A 17822-nucleotide genomic window follows, 5' to 3' on the forward strand; every position below is an offset into this window, starting at 1 on the left:
CCACTCAGGTACCCCTTAGTCATCTGGTTTGAATTAAATGACCATTTAAGCTAATCATGTGTCATATAATTTTTTATCTTTGTCCCACTTTTTAATGGGCAAAACATTGCACATTTTTCCACTTATGCATATCTTTAAAGAAATAAAGACATAATATAATAAAATATTCACATAATTATGTAAAAGTACCATTAAAGCAGTGTTTAACCCTACACAAATTAGTAAAATAGCTCAGAATATTTATTTAACAAGGGAAGTATTAAAGTTCAAGTTCTGCCTTTGAAAGTTGGTTTATGTACCAATATTTATGATAATATGGGTTCTAACAAAATCAAACATTTATTCATTAAGTCATATATTCATAACTTATTCAAATATTTATTTGTGGCAACCAAGTCTGCTTCTGGGGACTGAGGATACTGCCTTATGAAGAATAAGGCAAAGTAGGTCTTATGTTAATGATGGGGGTGTGAAGGAGACTGACAATAAATAAATGTATAAAAGGATAATTTCACAGAATGCTCTGTACTGTGAGTGATAGAGAGTAAACAACCCAGGAAGACTAGCTCTGGTTGGGTGTTTAGGATGGTCCATTCTGAGGATGTGACCTTCAAGCTGAGGCCGAATTGATGAGAAATAACTAGTCATGGGACAAAATGGGAGAAGTTTCTGAGGTCAAGGGAAGAAAAGTATTGGACATGAGTTGGAGAATTCAAGAAACAAGAGGAGAACAGTGTGGCTGGAACTTGGAGAATGAGGGCAAGATGAATTTGGGAGATAAGCAAGGATCAGATCATGTCTGTCTTGCAGGTCATAATTAGGATTTGGGCTCCATGACTCACTGTCATGAAAAGATTTTGGAGAGTTGTAGTGGTAAGACTGAATGCAGTACTAGTAAGAGTTTGGTGTGATCACTATTAAAATTTTTGCAGGTTTGTAACAAGATAAAGAGCTTGTACCAGGATGTAAAACAACTACATCACTAAGCATGCCTGATAAGTTCAGCTGACTACTTCTTTTTTTAACAGCAAAAATTTTCTCTAAAGAAGTAGTGAATTGATTTATGTTTTGGCTCAAGCTCTTTATGCAATTGCTGACTGGAAACAACCAGTCCACAGATAAGCTCTTTGAGTAGCACTGATGTAGTAGTGAGTATTCAAAAAAAAAAAAATTACTTTGGCACCATTACCTACAGGGGTAAATCAAAAAAGAAAAAAGGATAATGGGATGGTTGGCAGTGACATCTTGGAACTGTGTTTGCATTTTAACTATAATACTACACTGTTCATCCATTTCATCGTTTGAGGCTCCCTCCGGCTCAGATACTTTCACACACACCCAAGACCTTGTGTTTCATTTACATGTTTATTGATCACTTATTAAGGCCAATTAGAACTATGATTGGATAGTCCCAAATGCTGCTGGCTCCTCAATCTCATCCCACTTTGGTATGTGATGTGTACCAAATGAGGTTTTTAAATATCCATGAGATTAACTCTCATCTCAATCTTGTAGCTTTTAAGGGCACAAAATGAGTCTGTTTGTTTTCTATTCCATTATCAAAGATATTAACTTAATGATTCAGTAGATGAAAAGGGCTATAGAGCAATCACTGCTACAGAAAAAAAGAATAAATTCATGCAAATCTTTACTATTACAATATATGATGCATTTGCCCATATGTTCCCATACTCCTAAATTTGCATGTCTTTCAAACAGAGAGTTTGCATGCCTATTAACATTTTATATATTCTCTTCTAGCTTTCTTTTTTTTTAAGTCAAAATGGTAATAGCATTTTGAATGCTGGCTTTTTCACATTTATGAAGTGATAAACATTTACTTTTGTCACTGTATATTTTTTCTGATACATTATCTTTAATTGCTGCTTAGTACTGTATCATATTTTGAGCCTTAATTTGTTTTCTCCCCCATTTATTTTGCTTTTATAAATAATGCTAGTGTGAGTGAGCATTCTTGCACATCAATCTTTGTCTGAGTCTCTATTTCTATAGTATAAATTCCCAGAAATAAAATTCTTTGCCAAGGATCACTCTCTAGTTTAAAGTGAATATTCACACCAGCTGTTATTTTTAGACAAACTGAATTATGAATAACAAAATAATAACAACTAGCATTGATAGAGCTAATTTATGTAATTAATATATAAGGATAGGAGTTATGATTACCATCATTCCAAAGATAGGGAGAAGTTAACTAACATGCTAAATGTGTAACAAGTAAATAGATTTAACTAAAAGTATCTGATTCCAGAGTCAGTGTTTTGCTTAAATACATAATTTTGGTAATATTATGACAATAGTATAAAAGTTCAGAGATAGTTTACTAAAGATGCTAATATGCAAATGATCCAGCAATTCCATTCATAAACATGTACCCAACAGAAATGTATACATATTTGCACCAAAAGACATGTACTAGTTGTTTATAGCAGCATTCTTTGTAAAAGCCTCCAACTGGAAATTATCTAACTGCTCCTCAAGAATAGAACTGGTAAATAATCATGGTATACTCACACAATGGAATACTATCCAACAATGGGAATAAACAATGTCTAACTATATGCAACTATGAATAAATCATAGTTGAGTAAAATAAATCAGCCACAAAAAAATACATACTGTGTGAATTCATTCCTATAAAGCCCAAAAAACAGAGAAAACTAATCTAGGTGATTACAAGCCAGACCACTGAATACACTTGAGTTAGGAGGGAGAAACTGAAAAGTTAGCAGAAGGCAGGCTTCTGGGATGCTGCAATGTTTTGTTCTTTGAGGTGGGTGCTGCTTATCTAGATGTTTAGCTTATGGAAATTCATTGACCTATGATATATGTATTTTCTTATATGTATTTTTTTAAGATCTTATTTATTTATTTGACAGAGAGAGACACAGCAAGAGAGGGAACACAAGCAAGGGTAGTGGGAGAGGGAGAAGCAGGCTTCCCACTGAGCAGGGAGCCTGATGCGAGGCTCGATCCCAGGACCATGGGATCATGACCTGAGCTGAAGGCAGATGCCCAACAACTGAACCATCCAGGCACCCCTCTTATACATATTTTTAAAACATTAAGAAATCAGAGATAAATTAAATAATATACTCTCTACTTGAATGTTGATATAGAAGAACTAGGGGTATTCATTAGAAAAAAATTGTTTCCACAGAAAAATTAGAAATAGTATCAATATTAATTCTAAATGAATATTTTAGAAACATGCTCTACTATGGAATAAATTTTAAAATGAGATGTAATTTTTATACAGTTAATGATATTTCTGCATCCCTTTATTTTTTATAGTTAAGAGAGCACACCAGATGTCATTTGAAGGTTTTATAAGATACATGGGTTCACCTGAATGTCAAATACTTAAAACTGACTGTGGAAAAGTTTATCAAGATATGAATCATCCATTAAATGATTATTTTATTTCAAGTTCACATAATACATACTTGGTATCTGACCAGTTACTGGGACCAAGTGACCTTTGGGGATATGTAAGGTATTTATTTTGATTTTTATATCCATTACATTTTACAGCACTTGGAAGTTCCAATAAGTGGTAATTCACAATAAAAGAAGACTATGGATGTTGTGCAATAACATAGGAAAAAGAAATTTTGATTTGTGAATATCTTGGAGAGCCAACCTTCAATGGCTATATAATTATTCTATATTTTAGTATCATATACTTTCCTTCAAATTTTGACTATTGACCTTCTTTCCCTGATTATTGCCCCTCTGAGGTTTCCTGAATAATTTGGATACCTCTTATAGGAAACCATATGAAGAAGAATGTTCTTATCTTATTTCACCAAAACATCTTAGATTTTTAAAAAATATGGTTAAAATTATTTCCCAGACATCAAGACACCATGCTACAAGTAAAGGCAACACATAAATAGATAAATTATATACCTTGGCATTTATAGATTAGATAAATATAGAGATTTATATGTCAAATGATTTACATAGATTAAGCAACCTATGCCACACCTCTAATTTTGCACTCTACAATGTATTACACTGTCAATACCAGGCTTCAGCTTAGGCAGTCATCTGAGAATCCATTGGTGAACAAGATTTTCAGAGCTCATGTGTTCATGAGAATAGACATCATAAGCAGGTAAACAGACTGATATTTTCAAGGATAGATTAGTCGCATGGAGAAAGTAAACTAGGGTAACATGAGAGAAAGTAAAGGTGGGGTGGAGGGTGTTACTTTAGTTAAAGTGTCAAGAAAGGCTTCTCAAGGGGTGACATAGTTTGGTATGAGTGATGATAAAGAGGAAGCCTCAGAAATATTTGGTAGGAAGGGCACACTAAGTAGAAGAAATAATAAATGCTTAGGCATATTCAAATGAGAGAAAGCAAGTTTGGCTGGAAACAAATAATGGAGAATGAAGGGAGATGAGTTGGAGGAAGTAGACAGGGTCAGTTTATGAGGGTCTTAAAGGCCATGGAAAGGAAACTGGATTTTATTCCAGTTGCATTGGGAAGTCATTGGAGAGGTTTTCCTTAAAATAATGTCATAATTCGATTTACTTTCTACTGTGCACGAAAGACTGATGGTGTAGGAGTGGAGGTAGAAGATGACTAGAGAAGATATTGTAGCAATGCAGCTGATGATAGTTATGTAGATGATGAATTCATGAGGCAGCTGTTGAGATCAGTGGTTGAATTTGAAATATTTTAAGGAGGTGGAGCCACGAAGGCTTACCAGGTGATCTGAAGGGAGGTATAAGGGAAAGAGAATACTATCAAGATTTTTGGCCTGATAACTTAGCATACAGTGATACTATTGACAGAGATAGTGAAGCCTGCCGAGGCCATTCTAGGGTGTGAGGCAAAAGCAAGAGTTGTAATAGTTCCCACATTTAGTTGAGATACCAATTCATTGTCAAAGGGCTAGGTCAGTCAGTTAAGTATATGTGTCTGGGACTTAGAAGAAATATCTAGACTAGAAAAATATAGAATTGGAAGTCATCAATACATAGATGACATTCAAAGCTATGTGATTGGTTGACATTAATTAAGGAAATCATGGGTGGAAAAGATATCTCATAATTCCATGATAATATTAAACTTACAAATGAACATGGCTTCACCAATTTAAAATCTTATGTAAAAACATGAATCCATGAGCTCAGAAATGTATCTGTTTAGAATTCCATAAGGATAACCCAATTCATAGCTATACTTTCATTAGAAATTTTACTCATACTTAAATACTTTAATTTTTTGAAAAGGGAAAATATGCATTTTAGCCAAGTTGACTTAGAAATGCAGAAAATTTACTTTTGAATGAAGAAAATGTTCCACCCAACTAAACATTTAAATTTTAATTTAATTTAATTGTATTTAAATTTAATTGTATTTCTTCCACCCACTTGTGGAAGATACACTCTTAGAATGCAAGTTTTTCAAAATTTCTCTACATAGGAGAGGTGGTATAATGTAATGTTGATCGATTAATGCAAAGTTTCTGGTGCTGATCTTTCCTCTCTTTTTGTCCTTTGTTAATTATGTGACACCTACAACCTCTTTGCTTTTTTTAAAAAGATTATTTATTTATTTTGACAGAGAGAGACACAGCGAGAGAGGGAACATAAGCAGAGGGAGTGGGAGAGGGAGAGGGAGAGGCAGGCTTCCTGCTGAGCATGGAGCCTGACGTGGGGCTTGATCCAGGACCCTGGGATCATGACCTGAGCCGAAGGCAGATGCTTAAGGACTGAGCCACCCAGGCACCCCAGCTACAACTTCTTTGATTCTCAACTTCCTCATCTCTAAAAGAGGAAGACTAATATTAACTGCCTTATAGCATTAAATATTTTAATCCATGAAAAGCCCCTTAAACTTATTTAAGTGGAATTTTTTTTTTTTTTTTTTTTTTTTTACTGAGTGACAGAGAAATTTCCATTATTCATTTCCAAAAAGGGGATTCAGTGTGAAATAGTAGAAAGTCGCTTCCCTAACACCACTGGGGGAGACACAACTTTCTTTTATGTGCCTCTGAATAAGAGGAGTTGGCTTGACACAGTGAAATCCACTCAAGTCATTTTTGCCGGGGACCAAACCATGTAGTGGAAATAAACAGTTTGGTAAACGTTAGCTTGATCTAAGGATAAAATTAAAGCTATCTAGAGAAGTAGCAAGAACCAGTATTATTTAGGTTGTCCTTCATGGAAAGTTTTCTTTCACAATTTGGTTTTTGGCAGTTTTTTTTTGTTTTCCCAGCAGAGTGTTCAAGATTATTCTCTGGTAACAGCCCAGAGGACTGATTTTTTTTAGTGATAAAAAAAAGGCAAGATAATTTACTTTGACAATCAACTAAGAGGAGAGTGATGCAAACATTTTTTAATGGCAATTAATAAAGTTTACAAATAGATATTGCTTCTTCTCCAATTTAAAATCTAAATATGTAAATAAATCCACAAGATGAGAAATACATTCATTTTGAACTCTACAAATATAGCCCAGTTCAGGACTTGTACGTAAATTAGATCATCACCTAATTCACCCATGGAAATATCAATGGGTAAACAAAATTTTCTTAGAAGAGCACACTAGGTCATTTTTCCAACACAAGGAGAAGCAGACTAACAAAACTGAAATTTTACATTATAGTGCATCACTATATACCTGAATAAAGCCGTGTGCACTTAAAAGGTAAAACAAAAATGGTCTTAAAAAACACACCTCCAAAAAACTCAAAAAAAATTATTATTTATTTAATTTTATATTTTGCATTGTTTTGGTGAAGCCTCCAAAATAGATGAGATATCCTGCCCCTCTAATGCTCTACCTCTTCGGGTTCCCTCCATCTTTCATCCATATTATTCCCAAAGGAGCATAAGATCTCTTTATTTTCTGAATTCAGCAGCTGGATTTTGGGGTTATAATTGCTTTATCTTTGCTCAGTTAACACTTGTCCCTGAATATTGCTTGAGTCATAGTCTTAGAAAGTTGACTAAATTTGATCCCCCAAGGAGTATTAGATCTAAAAGGTCTATTTTCTCATATGGTCCCTATGTTTCTGTTTGGGAGACCTACTGATTTTCTATCAAGTACTTGGTGTTGGGACCACATTCCCTTTTCCTGTTATGGCTTATGGTAGGGTTTTTCAAATCTTCACATTTGAGGTCAGATCGTTCTTTGCTGCGGGGGGCTGGTCCTGTGCATGGTAGAATGTTTAGCAGGAACCCTGGCTTCTATGAATTAGATTCCAGTTACAAATTTCCTTCCCATTCCCAGTTGTGGCAACCCAAAGTGTCTGCAAACATTGCCAAATGTCTCCTAGGAGTCAAAATTGTCCTGACTGAAAACCACTGACTTAGACACAGTGGGATAACTCAATATACTTCTTGGAAAACAAGTATTAACTTGGTTTTCTCTTGGAAAAAATCTTCGAGTATAGCAGGGGGCTTCTTCTATCTACTCCCTGATATGTGGCTGTCAATTTCAAAATCCTGATGTCTCAAGTGAGCCCTCTTTTCATTCAGTTTCTCTTCCAAGATTGTATTTTAGGAGATCACTTCTGTCTGCCTGCCACTTGTTTTCTTACATCCCTAGAATTCCCATTTTTTTCTAATAAAAACACAATAAATGTTTATTTATCATGAACTATATCTAACAAACATTTTTTTATGAAACTGAAATTTTAGTTCCTGCCCTTGTAGAAATGAGAGCATAAAGAATAGGGAGAAACAGCAGGATTCACAGTCCCCAGAACTACACATTGCACCATCTTGGTGGTGCTGAAACTATGGATGGCACATGTTACTTCCATGTCGGGCTGTGCTCACAGAAAAGAAGAAAAGTGTGTTCGGTTCAACACAACTACTTGTCTTTTTTATGGATTCTGTTATACATTTGTTGCAAAATCACAAATAGTCTTTGGGATATTTTGACACTATAGCATACATTTTTAATGATCCAGAAATGACAATTTATTTTGTTTAAATTTTGCTAGTGCCCTTGTGAAAGGATGTCGTTGTCTGGAAATTGACTGCTGGGATGGATCACGAAATGAACCTGTTGTATACCATGGTTATACACTCACCAGCAAGCTTCTGTTTAAAACTGTTATCCAATCGATACAGAAATATGCATTCATAGTACGTGCGTATCTTTGTTAAATTATAGTTAAGCACAATATAATTTACTTGCTTCAAAATCCTATAATGCTCGACTTTAGTTTAGATCAGTGATATTTCAAATCGTGTGTTATGATCTATGTAGTATGTAGTTAAAGGTAGATTTATCAAATTTAATCTCAAGTAGTGGGATGAATGTTTCAGGGAATTTTTTTTTAATTGTATGTGTGTGTGTGTGTGTGTGTGTGTATTGTGTTACAATGTAAAATATGTTTTTTACTGTGAGTTACAGCCAAAAAAATTTTGAGAAATACTGGTCTATATAATAGTAAATATTTTACCAACATTCAAGTACTTTACTTTCAAAATGCACAATAAAATATGTCAACAATGTATTATATAGATTGTTGACAGTTTTTGTGACTATGATGGCAGCAATTCATATAGCAAAGAATGTTTAGAAGTTTACTTTGGATTTTAAAAAAGTATTGTTGGATTTATTAAGGTTACAGATTCAAAGATCTAGTTCTTTTGAGAGCTTCCAAATTCAGCCTACAAATCCTAGTCTATAAGTTGAGTGGGTTTTAACACTCTGTTTAAAATAATACTTGGTTCTATTTACAAACTTGGCTAATTAACCACCTTCAGACATTTTAAATTGTTTTTGTAAAGTTAGTATATTTGATTTCTTTCTTAAGTACTTCAATTGCAGTGCCATTGAAGAGATTTAATAAAATCATACTGAGTACTTAAAAAATGTATATCTAATAAACTTACAAATTTGATAAACTTGAAGTTCTCCTAAGTAGGTCAAAACATTATCTATAAATATAAACATAACTTAAAAATCACAAATTTAAATCGACTGCTTTATTATGTGAGAGTATAAAATACTAAAAATTTACAAAATATACATATAAAACATGAAAAATGTCTATTTTAGTATAAAACATTAATACATGGCATTGATTCTCTTAAACATCTAATTTCTAATGATTTCTAAATTTATATCTCTCCCTTGAACTCTATACCAACATAGACAAGTATGTACTGGACATCTCCTCTTGCATATATTTTTTTAAGATTTTATTTATTTATTGGACAGAGAGATATATAGCAAGAGAGGGAACACAAGCAGGGGGAGTGGGAGAGAGAGAAGCAGGCTTCCTGCTGAGCAGGGAGCCCGATGCGGGGCTCAATCCCAGGACCCTGAGATCATGATCTGAGCCCAAGGCAGACACTTAACGACTGAGCCCCAAAGGCACCCCTCTCCTCTTGCATATTTAACCGGCATATTTAACTTAACATGCTTAGAACTGAGTTCCAGATATTCCTCTTCCTCTGGGGTCTGCTCTTCTCACGGTCTTCCCCATCTCAGTTACTGGTAACTCCTGTGTTCAAGCCTAAATCATTGTCAACTTTAACCCTCCTCACCTCATTTCTCTCCAACCCTTCAATAAGTTCTTTAGTATATTCTTGTGAGCCTACTTTCAAAATATATACTGAATTTAACCCCTTCTCCCCATTCTCACTGTCACTGTCCTAGGCAACTACTATCACCTCTCACTTGGATTATTGCAATTAACCCCTTCTTTCCCTTTCCCCTGCAGTTTGATCTCAATGTTTCAGCCAGAGTGACTTTTTGGTAAGTCAAATCATGTCATTCCCCTTCTCAAAACTTTCAATCCCACTCAAAATATGAACTGAAATACATGTTTAACCTGTTTTCTGTTACCTCCGACTCCTACTTGTCTCTCCATTGTTCACATGGCCATTCTGGTCTCCTCACTCTTTTTCAGACACAGCTCAAAGCCCTTGAACTCCCTGTTTCTTTTGTCTGAAACCCAAATACTTGCATAGCAAGCTCTCTCCCATCCTTCAGGGTGGGTAACTGAGGGAATAGAGGCAATCTAAAAATTCAAAGGCCTTGAAAGGATGGAAACCCTTATAACTTCTAAGACTCAAAGAGAAAGAGATGGAATGAAATTTTTTTCATTGTTTTGAACAACAAAGACTCAATGAGACTTCTCAGCTGAACAGGGTGACTCAGTTTTGTAGCAAAGGTTAGACCGAAGATTGAATTTTCTTTCTTTTTTTTTTGAAAGATTATATTATATTATTTTATTTTATCATATATTTATTTATTCACTCCCACCATTCATTTTTTACAAATTTTTATTGAAATATAATCTGTATTATATTTATGTACAAGTATATAAATCAACATCATACAGGTTGATACCTTTCTACAAATTGAATACATATAACCAATAGCCAGAGACCTTTCTTGTGCCTTTCCTAGTCATTAACCCCCAAACAAGAGTTGGCAACTGTCTTGACTTCTAATACCACACATTAAGTTTTCCTGTTTTTATACTTTATGTAAGTGGAATAATATCTGTGTATATTCTTATTTATTTATTTTTTATCTAAATTCAATTAACATATAATGTATTATTTGTTTCAGAGGTAGAGGTCAGTGATTCCTCAGTCTCATATAATACCCAGTGTTCATGACATCATATGCCTTCCTTAATGTCTATCACCCAGTTCCCCATCCCCCCACCCCTGTCCCCTACAACAACCCTCAGTTTGTGTCCTGTGCTTAAGAGTTTCTTATGGTTTGTCTCTGATTTCATCTTGTTTTATTTTTTTCCTCTCTTCCCCTATTATCCTCTGTTTTGTTTCTTAAATTCCACATATCAGCGAGATCATATGATAGTTGTCTTTCTCTGATTGACTTACTTCACTTAGCATAATACCCTCTAGTTCCATCCACATCATTGCAAATGGCAAGATTTCATTTTTTTGATGGCTGAGTAGTATTCTATTGTATATAGATACCACATCTTCTTTATCCATTCATCTGTTGATGGACATCTGTGCTCTTATCATAGTTTGGCTATAAACATTGGTGTGCAGGTGCTCTTTTGGATCACTACATTGTATCTTTGGGGTAAATACCCAAAAGTACAATTGCTGGGTCAAAAGATAGCTTTATTTTCAACCTTTTGAGGAACCTCCATACTGTTTTCCAGAGTGGCTGCACCAGCTTGCATTCCCACCAACAGTGTAAGAGGGTCCCCTTTTCTCTGCATCCCCGCCAACATCTGTGTTTCCTGTTTGGTTAATTTTAGCCATTCTGACTGGTGTGAGGTGGTATCTTGTTGTGGTTTTGATTTGTATTTCCCTGATGCTGAGTGATGTTTAACATTTTTTCATGTGTCTGTTGGCCATTTGTATGTCTTCTTGGAGAAACATCTGTTCATGTCTTCTGCCCATTTCTTGATTGGATTATTTGTTCTTTGGGTGTTGAGTTTGATAAGTTCTTTATAGATTTTGGGTACTAGCCCTTTATCTGATATGTCATTTGCAAATATCTTCTCCCATTCTGTCGGGTGTCTTTTGGTTTTGTTGACTGTTTCTTTTGCTGTGCAAAAGCTTTTTATCTTGATGAAGTCCCCATAGCTCATTTTTGCCTTTGTTTCCCTTGCCTTTGGAGACGTGTCTAGCAAGAAGTTGCTGCAGCCGAGGTCACAGAGGTTGCTGTCTGTGTTCTTCTCTACGAAGGTTGAATTTTCTACTCAAGATAGTCACCATTGATTTGGGGAAGAGAGAGCAATAAAATGAAATAGACGATAATTATGACTAGGAAAGAACTGTGGGTATATATAAGGAGTCTAACATTTTAAGGGAATTACATTGCCAAAACACAACATGATACAACATGGCAAAATAAAACACAAGTGTGATTCTTAGGTGAGCCTTAAAACAACCCTTGGTCAAGAAGTGAGCTGCAAAGGTAGCCTGGTATTAAGAAAAGCAAACTCCTCAATACATACTTTAAATGTGGCCCAGGATAAAAGACAAGAGGACCTTCCCTGAAGGTGGAGCCAAAGACCACAGAAGACCCCCCTGCCCCCCAAAAAAGATGAACTTTCCCCAGTGAGTGTCAGGCTCTAATTGAGAAATCTGTCTGGAGGCCATCACTTTGACTATTTTCAAAATCATTTTTTATATTTGGGAAAAAATTTTACAATGTTCTCTTGATATTAGACTAGGGCATTTATATGTATATGAGTATATATGAGGTTATTGTAGTAGGCTGAATAAGGGCCCACAAAGGTTCTACTTCCTGGAACCTGTAAATGTTACTTTATTTGGAAAAAGAGTCTTTGCAGATGGATGAAATCAAGGACCTTGAGATAAGGTGATTATCCAGCATGACTGGGTGGACCCAAATGCCACACAGAAGAGGAGACAACCTAAAGATGAGGGGTAGAGATTGGAGTGATATGGCCACAAGCCAACAAAAGTTGGCAACCACAAGAAACTGTAAGAGGGAAGGAATAGATCTCCCTTAGAGCCTGCTGCTCCCTTCATTTTAGCCAGTGAAACTGCTTTTAAAAGTTTGGCCCCTAGAATTATGAAAGAACAAATTTCTGTTGCTTCAAGCAACCAAGTTTGTGGTCAATTGCTACAGCAGCCACAAAAACCAATATACTCATACATTAAAAAGGAAGGATATTGTATCTCCTATTCAAAGGTCTATGATAATGCAACAGACCTTGCACGTCCTTGATTTGTTTACAAGTTGGTAAATTTGTGTCCCGATAAATATATAGGAAACAAAATAAAGAAAATTTTAAACAAGACTCCAAAATGAATGTGGTTTCTCTATTTTGTGGCACATTTCAAATTTACAGTGGTGACAAACGGCAGAAAATATCTTTGTAAAGCCATCTTTACTTAATAGATTCTCTTTATTATTATCTTTATCTTTGTTTCTAATTATAAAGCCATGAGTTTTGATTATAGACTTTGAAACTAAAACAGTAGAAAATTAACATCTCCTCTAACTTCTCTGTGTTAAAGTTTCCTTCACATTTAAAAATATCTAAATAAATAAATATATATGGTAAGCAAATATATATATGCTTAAAACATTAAAATGTAGAATATTACTCTTTAGCAACTTGGTTTTTTCCTCGTGAGACGATATCATAGATACCTTTCTATAGCAGACCTCCTTCTTACCAGACTCACATCATTCCTTTAAATGGACGTGGCATAATTTATTTAAACAAATACCTACTGTTGGATGCTTCAGTTGTTTCCTATATTTCTAGTATAAATAGTAATAATCTTCCTTTTCATACGGATTTAATGTTCCCTGTTATGTCAAAATCAAAAGTAATTTCAGTTTAAAGAATACTTATTTTGCAAAAGTACAGAACATTGAATGTAAGTTTTTAAAATAGACAAACTGTTTCTATTAATTGCATGAAAATCGTTGAGGCATTCTGATCAATAACGTAGCAATGGTTAATTTTTTAGACATCTGACTACCCAGTGGTGCTCTCTTTAGAGAACCACTGCTCCCCTTCCCAACAAGAAGTGATGGCAGACATTTTGCAGTCTGTTTTTGGAGATGCCTTGCTTTCTGATATGCTTGATGATTTTCCAGACAAACTACCTTCACCAAAGGTAACCTTTTGTCTGAGAAGCTCAGGTTAATAAAAAAAGAAAAAGCATGTCACTATTATATTGATCCATAAAACTGGGTGAGAGATCAATGAAAATGCTTAGTTTTGATGATGCATAGAGGCGTATTTTTGCAATGTGTTGCCTGGGAAATGTTCCCGTGAGCATCTAAGTAAATATATGTTGATAAAGAGAATATATAGAGATATAGGTAAAAACTCTCATTTTTATTGTGTACCATACCCCATGAGTCCAAAATTTCAAGTCAGTTAATATTAGGCCACAGGAATTTGTTATGTTTTATAGGCAAAGGCGAAGAAAGAGGCAAAGATCTGGGTTATTAATAGAGTCCGTGTCCAATTCCTTAGCATCTGAGTGGCTTGCCCCACCCCCTTTTTAAAAAAGATTTATTTATTTACTTGAGAGGAGAGAGGGTGAAAGAGATTGGGGGAGGGCAGAGGGAGAGAGACTCTAAGCAGACTGCACTGAGTGTGGAGCCCCATGCAGGGCTCAATCTCACAGCCCTGAGATCACCACCTGAGCCAAGACCAAGAGTCAGATGCTTAACTGACTGTGCCACTTAGGTGCCCCTTCCCTCCCCCCCCCCTTATTTTTAATCTGCTCTTTTCAGTTTCCCTGTCTCTTATGGGACCCTTTCCATCTTCAACTGAGCATATTCAAATACTTGGTTTAAAAAAGCACTCCCACCCTAGCCTCATGATTTCGATTTCTCTTCAGCTATCTCTTTATTATTCTCTGTTTCAACCTAAATTTCCACTTTCTCATCTCCTCACAACCTAATGGGCTTCCTCCACCTGCACCTCAGTAAGTTTCTCATTGTCATCAGAGACTTTTCTACCAGTAAATTCTAACAGACTTATTTCAGTCACCATCTAACTTTTTTCCTTCACAACATTCAATACTGGGAAGCCTCCTTCCTTTCCTTGAAACACTTTCTTCTGTAATACCATATTTTTAGGTTTTCATCATTCCTCTCTGGCCAGTCTTTCTTAGTTTCCTCTGCCAGCCTAGTCTTCTCATCCCAAATTTCATGAGGTGATAGACGAGTGAACTTTTTTTTTTTTGCATGACATGATAGTATTGTCTAACACTCACTAGTTTCATTTTGATGTGTCATCATTTTGGTGTTTAGAGCAGTGCTTTTGTAATATTTGAATATTTTCCTTTATATTTTTACATATTTTATTTAGATGAGTGGAAAATTTAAAGATGAAAGTTGTGACACTGGTGATGAGAAGTTTAAGACTCATGATAGTATTGAAATGAACAAAAAAATTGAACAGATGGAAAAACTGACTCTTTCACCCCATAAGAATGCTCACAACTAAATGTGCGCAGTTATGACAGAAAAGAGATTAAAGACCTTGTGAAAAGTACTGGAAACATACCATCAAAGATTTAATCTAATCAAAGATGTAATCTAAGGTTTCTAATTCAGGAAATTATAACAATGTATAGTTTTCTAGGAATAGGATTCCTCCTCCTATTTATAAATCAACTTTCTGCAGATATGTAGTTTTCATTAACGTTTTTGTTTCTGTACTAAAGTAAGGGGATGCTTTCCAATGACTAAATGAGGAATTAGAGATAGAGTCGTTTTCTCATTCCTCACTCGGTCACTGGGGTACAAAAGAATTGCCTAGAGACTTGTTAAAGAGGCATAATTCCAGCCCCACAACTCAAGATTCTGATTCTTTAATTTTGAAGTAAATCCCAGGAATCTGTTCCTTTAACAAGCACTCCAGGTGATGCCTTTTTTTTTTTTAAGATTTATTTATCTATTTAAGAGAGAGAGAGAGAGAGCAGGGGGAGAGGCAGAGGAAGAGGGAGAGAGAGAATCTCAAGCAGACTCCTTACTCAGTGTGGAGCCCGACGCAGGGCATGATTCCATGACCCTGAGATCATGACCTGAGCCAAATCAGAGTTGGGTGCTTAACTGACTGAGCCCAGGTGATGCTTTTGATGCATGTGATTGCATAGTGCACTTTGGTAAGCTCCATATTAGAGAGTAATATAAGGGCCATAGTAATAGAGAGAAGGTCTAACGTGATGAAATAATTCGAGTGGGTACCTGAGGATAGTAAAGGGAATGGACAAATCAAAGCTCCATGAAGAAAGAACTTTATTTCATAGTCCAGATTTCAGCAGTATTATATATTAAACATAGCAGGCATTTAATAAATACATTGATAGGGGTGCCTGGCTGGCTCAGTCAGTAAAGCATGTAACTCTCGATCCCAGGGTCATGAGTTCAAGCCCCATATTTGGTGTGGAGCCTCCTTAGAAAAAAAAAGTACGTTGGTAAATTAATTAATAGTTGAAAAGGGCAGGGATAAATAAGTGAAAGAAAGGAACTGGAAGTCTTTGGATTTAGAATGAGTGACTCTGATGGTCAATTTTGCCATGATCCTAGTTTTGATGGACAGGAAATACTGTGTTGATGATGCTTGTGGCCAATACAGTTGAAATATGAAGAAGATTTGCAAATCTTTAACTTAAATTTAGTCTATTCTAGGTGTCAAACATTACAATAGACATTTTTGAATACCTGATCTCATTTAATACTTTTTAATGTTGGGTAGCAGAGTAATGATCTGAAGCATTTACTACCAGAATTTGTAACATTCTTTTATAGCATTTCAAGCATTTTAATATAAATATAAATATAGAAAATATATTATAAATAAATATATAAAAATTATACATATATACAATATGTGTGTGTATATATATACACATATAATTTTCATGTATGTCAATTTTTTAAAATAGTAGGAATTTTTGGAAAGTAAAACAAATGGAGCCATAGTAAATCCCAATCATATAACAGGCTTATTTTGAGGTAAATTTTAGTCGATACTATAATATCACTGGTTTCTATGGTATTATAGGAGTATGGAAAAAGATGGAGTTCTTACATATTTTACTACTGTGGGCTAACTGAAAACATGGTGAAAGACTTTTCAATGACTGTTCAAATGCAAACTTCCCTATAAATGTGTAATTGTATCTCTCTTTCAAATCGTTTCTGTAGGCATTAAAATTCAAAATATTAGTTAGAAACAAGAAAATAGGATCCTTAAGGGAAACCCGTGAAAGAAAAGGTTCTGATAAGCATGGTCAGGTAGAGGAATATGAAGAGATAGATCAAGATGTGGACGATGAAGTCAAAGAATCAAAAGCATTGGCTATTTTAGAAGACGATTCACAGAAGGAACCAGGGGCAATTATTGCAGCTGGATTACCACTTTTCAGGAGAAGGAGGGTGAGATGATACTTTATGAAAATCTTACAAGTGATTGAAAAGTTGTTTTATTTTCTTACTGGTAGAGAATTAAACATTTTTTTTTTGGAGGGAAAAATATTTTTCTCATAAAAATTCTAGTCTTTCATTTAAAACTTGTTTGGAAAAAATTAACATGGGAAAAGAAAATTTTAAAGTTATATCTTTTCCTGTGTTGTTTTTATTTTATTTTTTAAAATTTATTTCTTTATTTGAGAGAAAGAGAGAGTAGGGCAAGAGTGGGGGAAGGGGCAGAGGGAGAGAGAGGGAGAGACTCTCCAGCAGACTTCCAACTGAGCCTGGAGCCCAACAGGCACTTGATCTCATGACCCATGAAATCATGACCTGAGCTGAAATCAAGAGTCAGACACCTAATCAGCTGAGCCACACAGGTGCTCCTGGCTGTTTTTAACGTTTTCTTAGTGGTCCAATTTTATACATTTTTATGTACTAGGCATTGTGCAATGTACAAAATATAAACAACATAATATTTCTGCCCTCAAGGAGACCATACTCTCAGAGACAAGAAAATCACCATTATAATATATAGTATTATAAGTACACAAATTAGCATGACAAAAGAAGGTATCTTGAGTTGCAAGTGACATTAAACTAATTCAGCTGGTTTAAGTAAAATGTGAATTAGGTAATTGGCTCACATCAATGAAAAGTTCAGGGAAAGGGGTTCAGATTTCAGGAATGACGTGGTATAATATCTCAAGCAAAGTCCACAGAACTTTCTCTAACTTTGGATCCACTTTCTCTACATCGGTGCAAGACTTCTCCAAAGCTTTAGCTTCAGATGCTTTCAGGCTCAATCCAATGGAGGACCTACTTATCTCTCACATGACCAAGCAAATGTTTTTGGGCATTGGCTATAATCAAGTTATGGGCACAGCCCAGAGTCAAATGCTATTGCTAGG

General features: G+C 35.2%; 1 protein-coding gene across 8 annotated transcripts in view; it reads left to right on the forward strand.

Annotated features, from left to right (window-relative positions):
• PLCZ1 (phospholipase C zeta 1) overlaps positions 1-17822 on the forward strand; it is a 50194-nt gene that overhangs the window by 13482 nt on the left and 18890 nt on the right. For 6 of the 8 annotated variants that reach the window (XM_025879845.2, XM_073878023.1, XM_073878025.1 and 3 more), the window contains 4 exons: positions 3316-3517; positions 7988-8132; positions 13449-13598; positions 16651-16881. In XM_025879845.2, the coding sequence (XP_025735630.1) occupies positions 3316-3517; positions 7988-8132; positions 13449-13598; positions 16651-16881 (728 nt within the window). The remainder of the gene's footprint in view (positions 1-3315; positions 3518-7987; positions 8133-13448; positions 13599-16650; positions 16882-17822) is intronic. The other 2 variants (XM_073878024.1, XM_073878026.1) reach the window with 2 other exon arrangements.

This window comes from Callorhinus ursinus, unplaced genomic scaffold (assembly GCF_003265705.2).
Source record: "Callorhinus ursinus isolate GAN/ISIS: 27379988/994484 unplaced genomic scaffold, GSC_fseal_2.0 scaffold27, whole genome shotgun sequence".
In the NCBI taxonomy this organism is placed as follows: domain Eukaryota; kingdom Metazoa; phylum Chordata; class Mammalia; order Carnivora; family Otariidae; genus Callorhinus; species Callorhinus ursinus.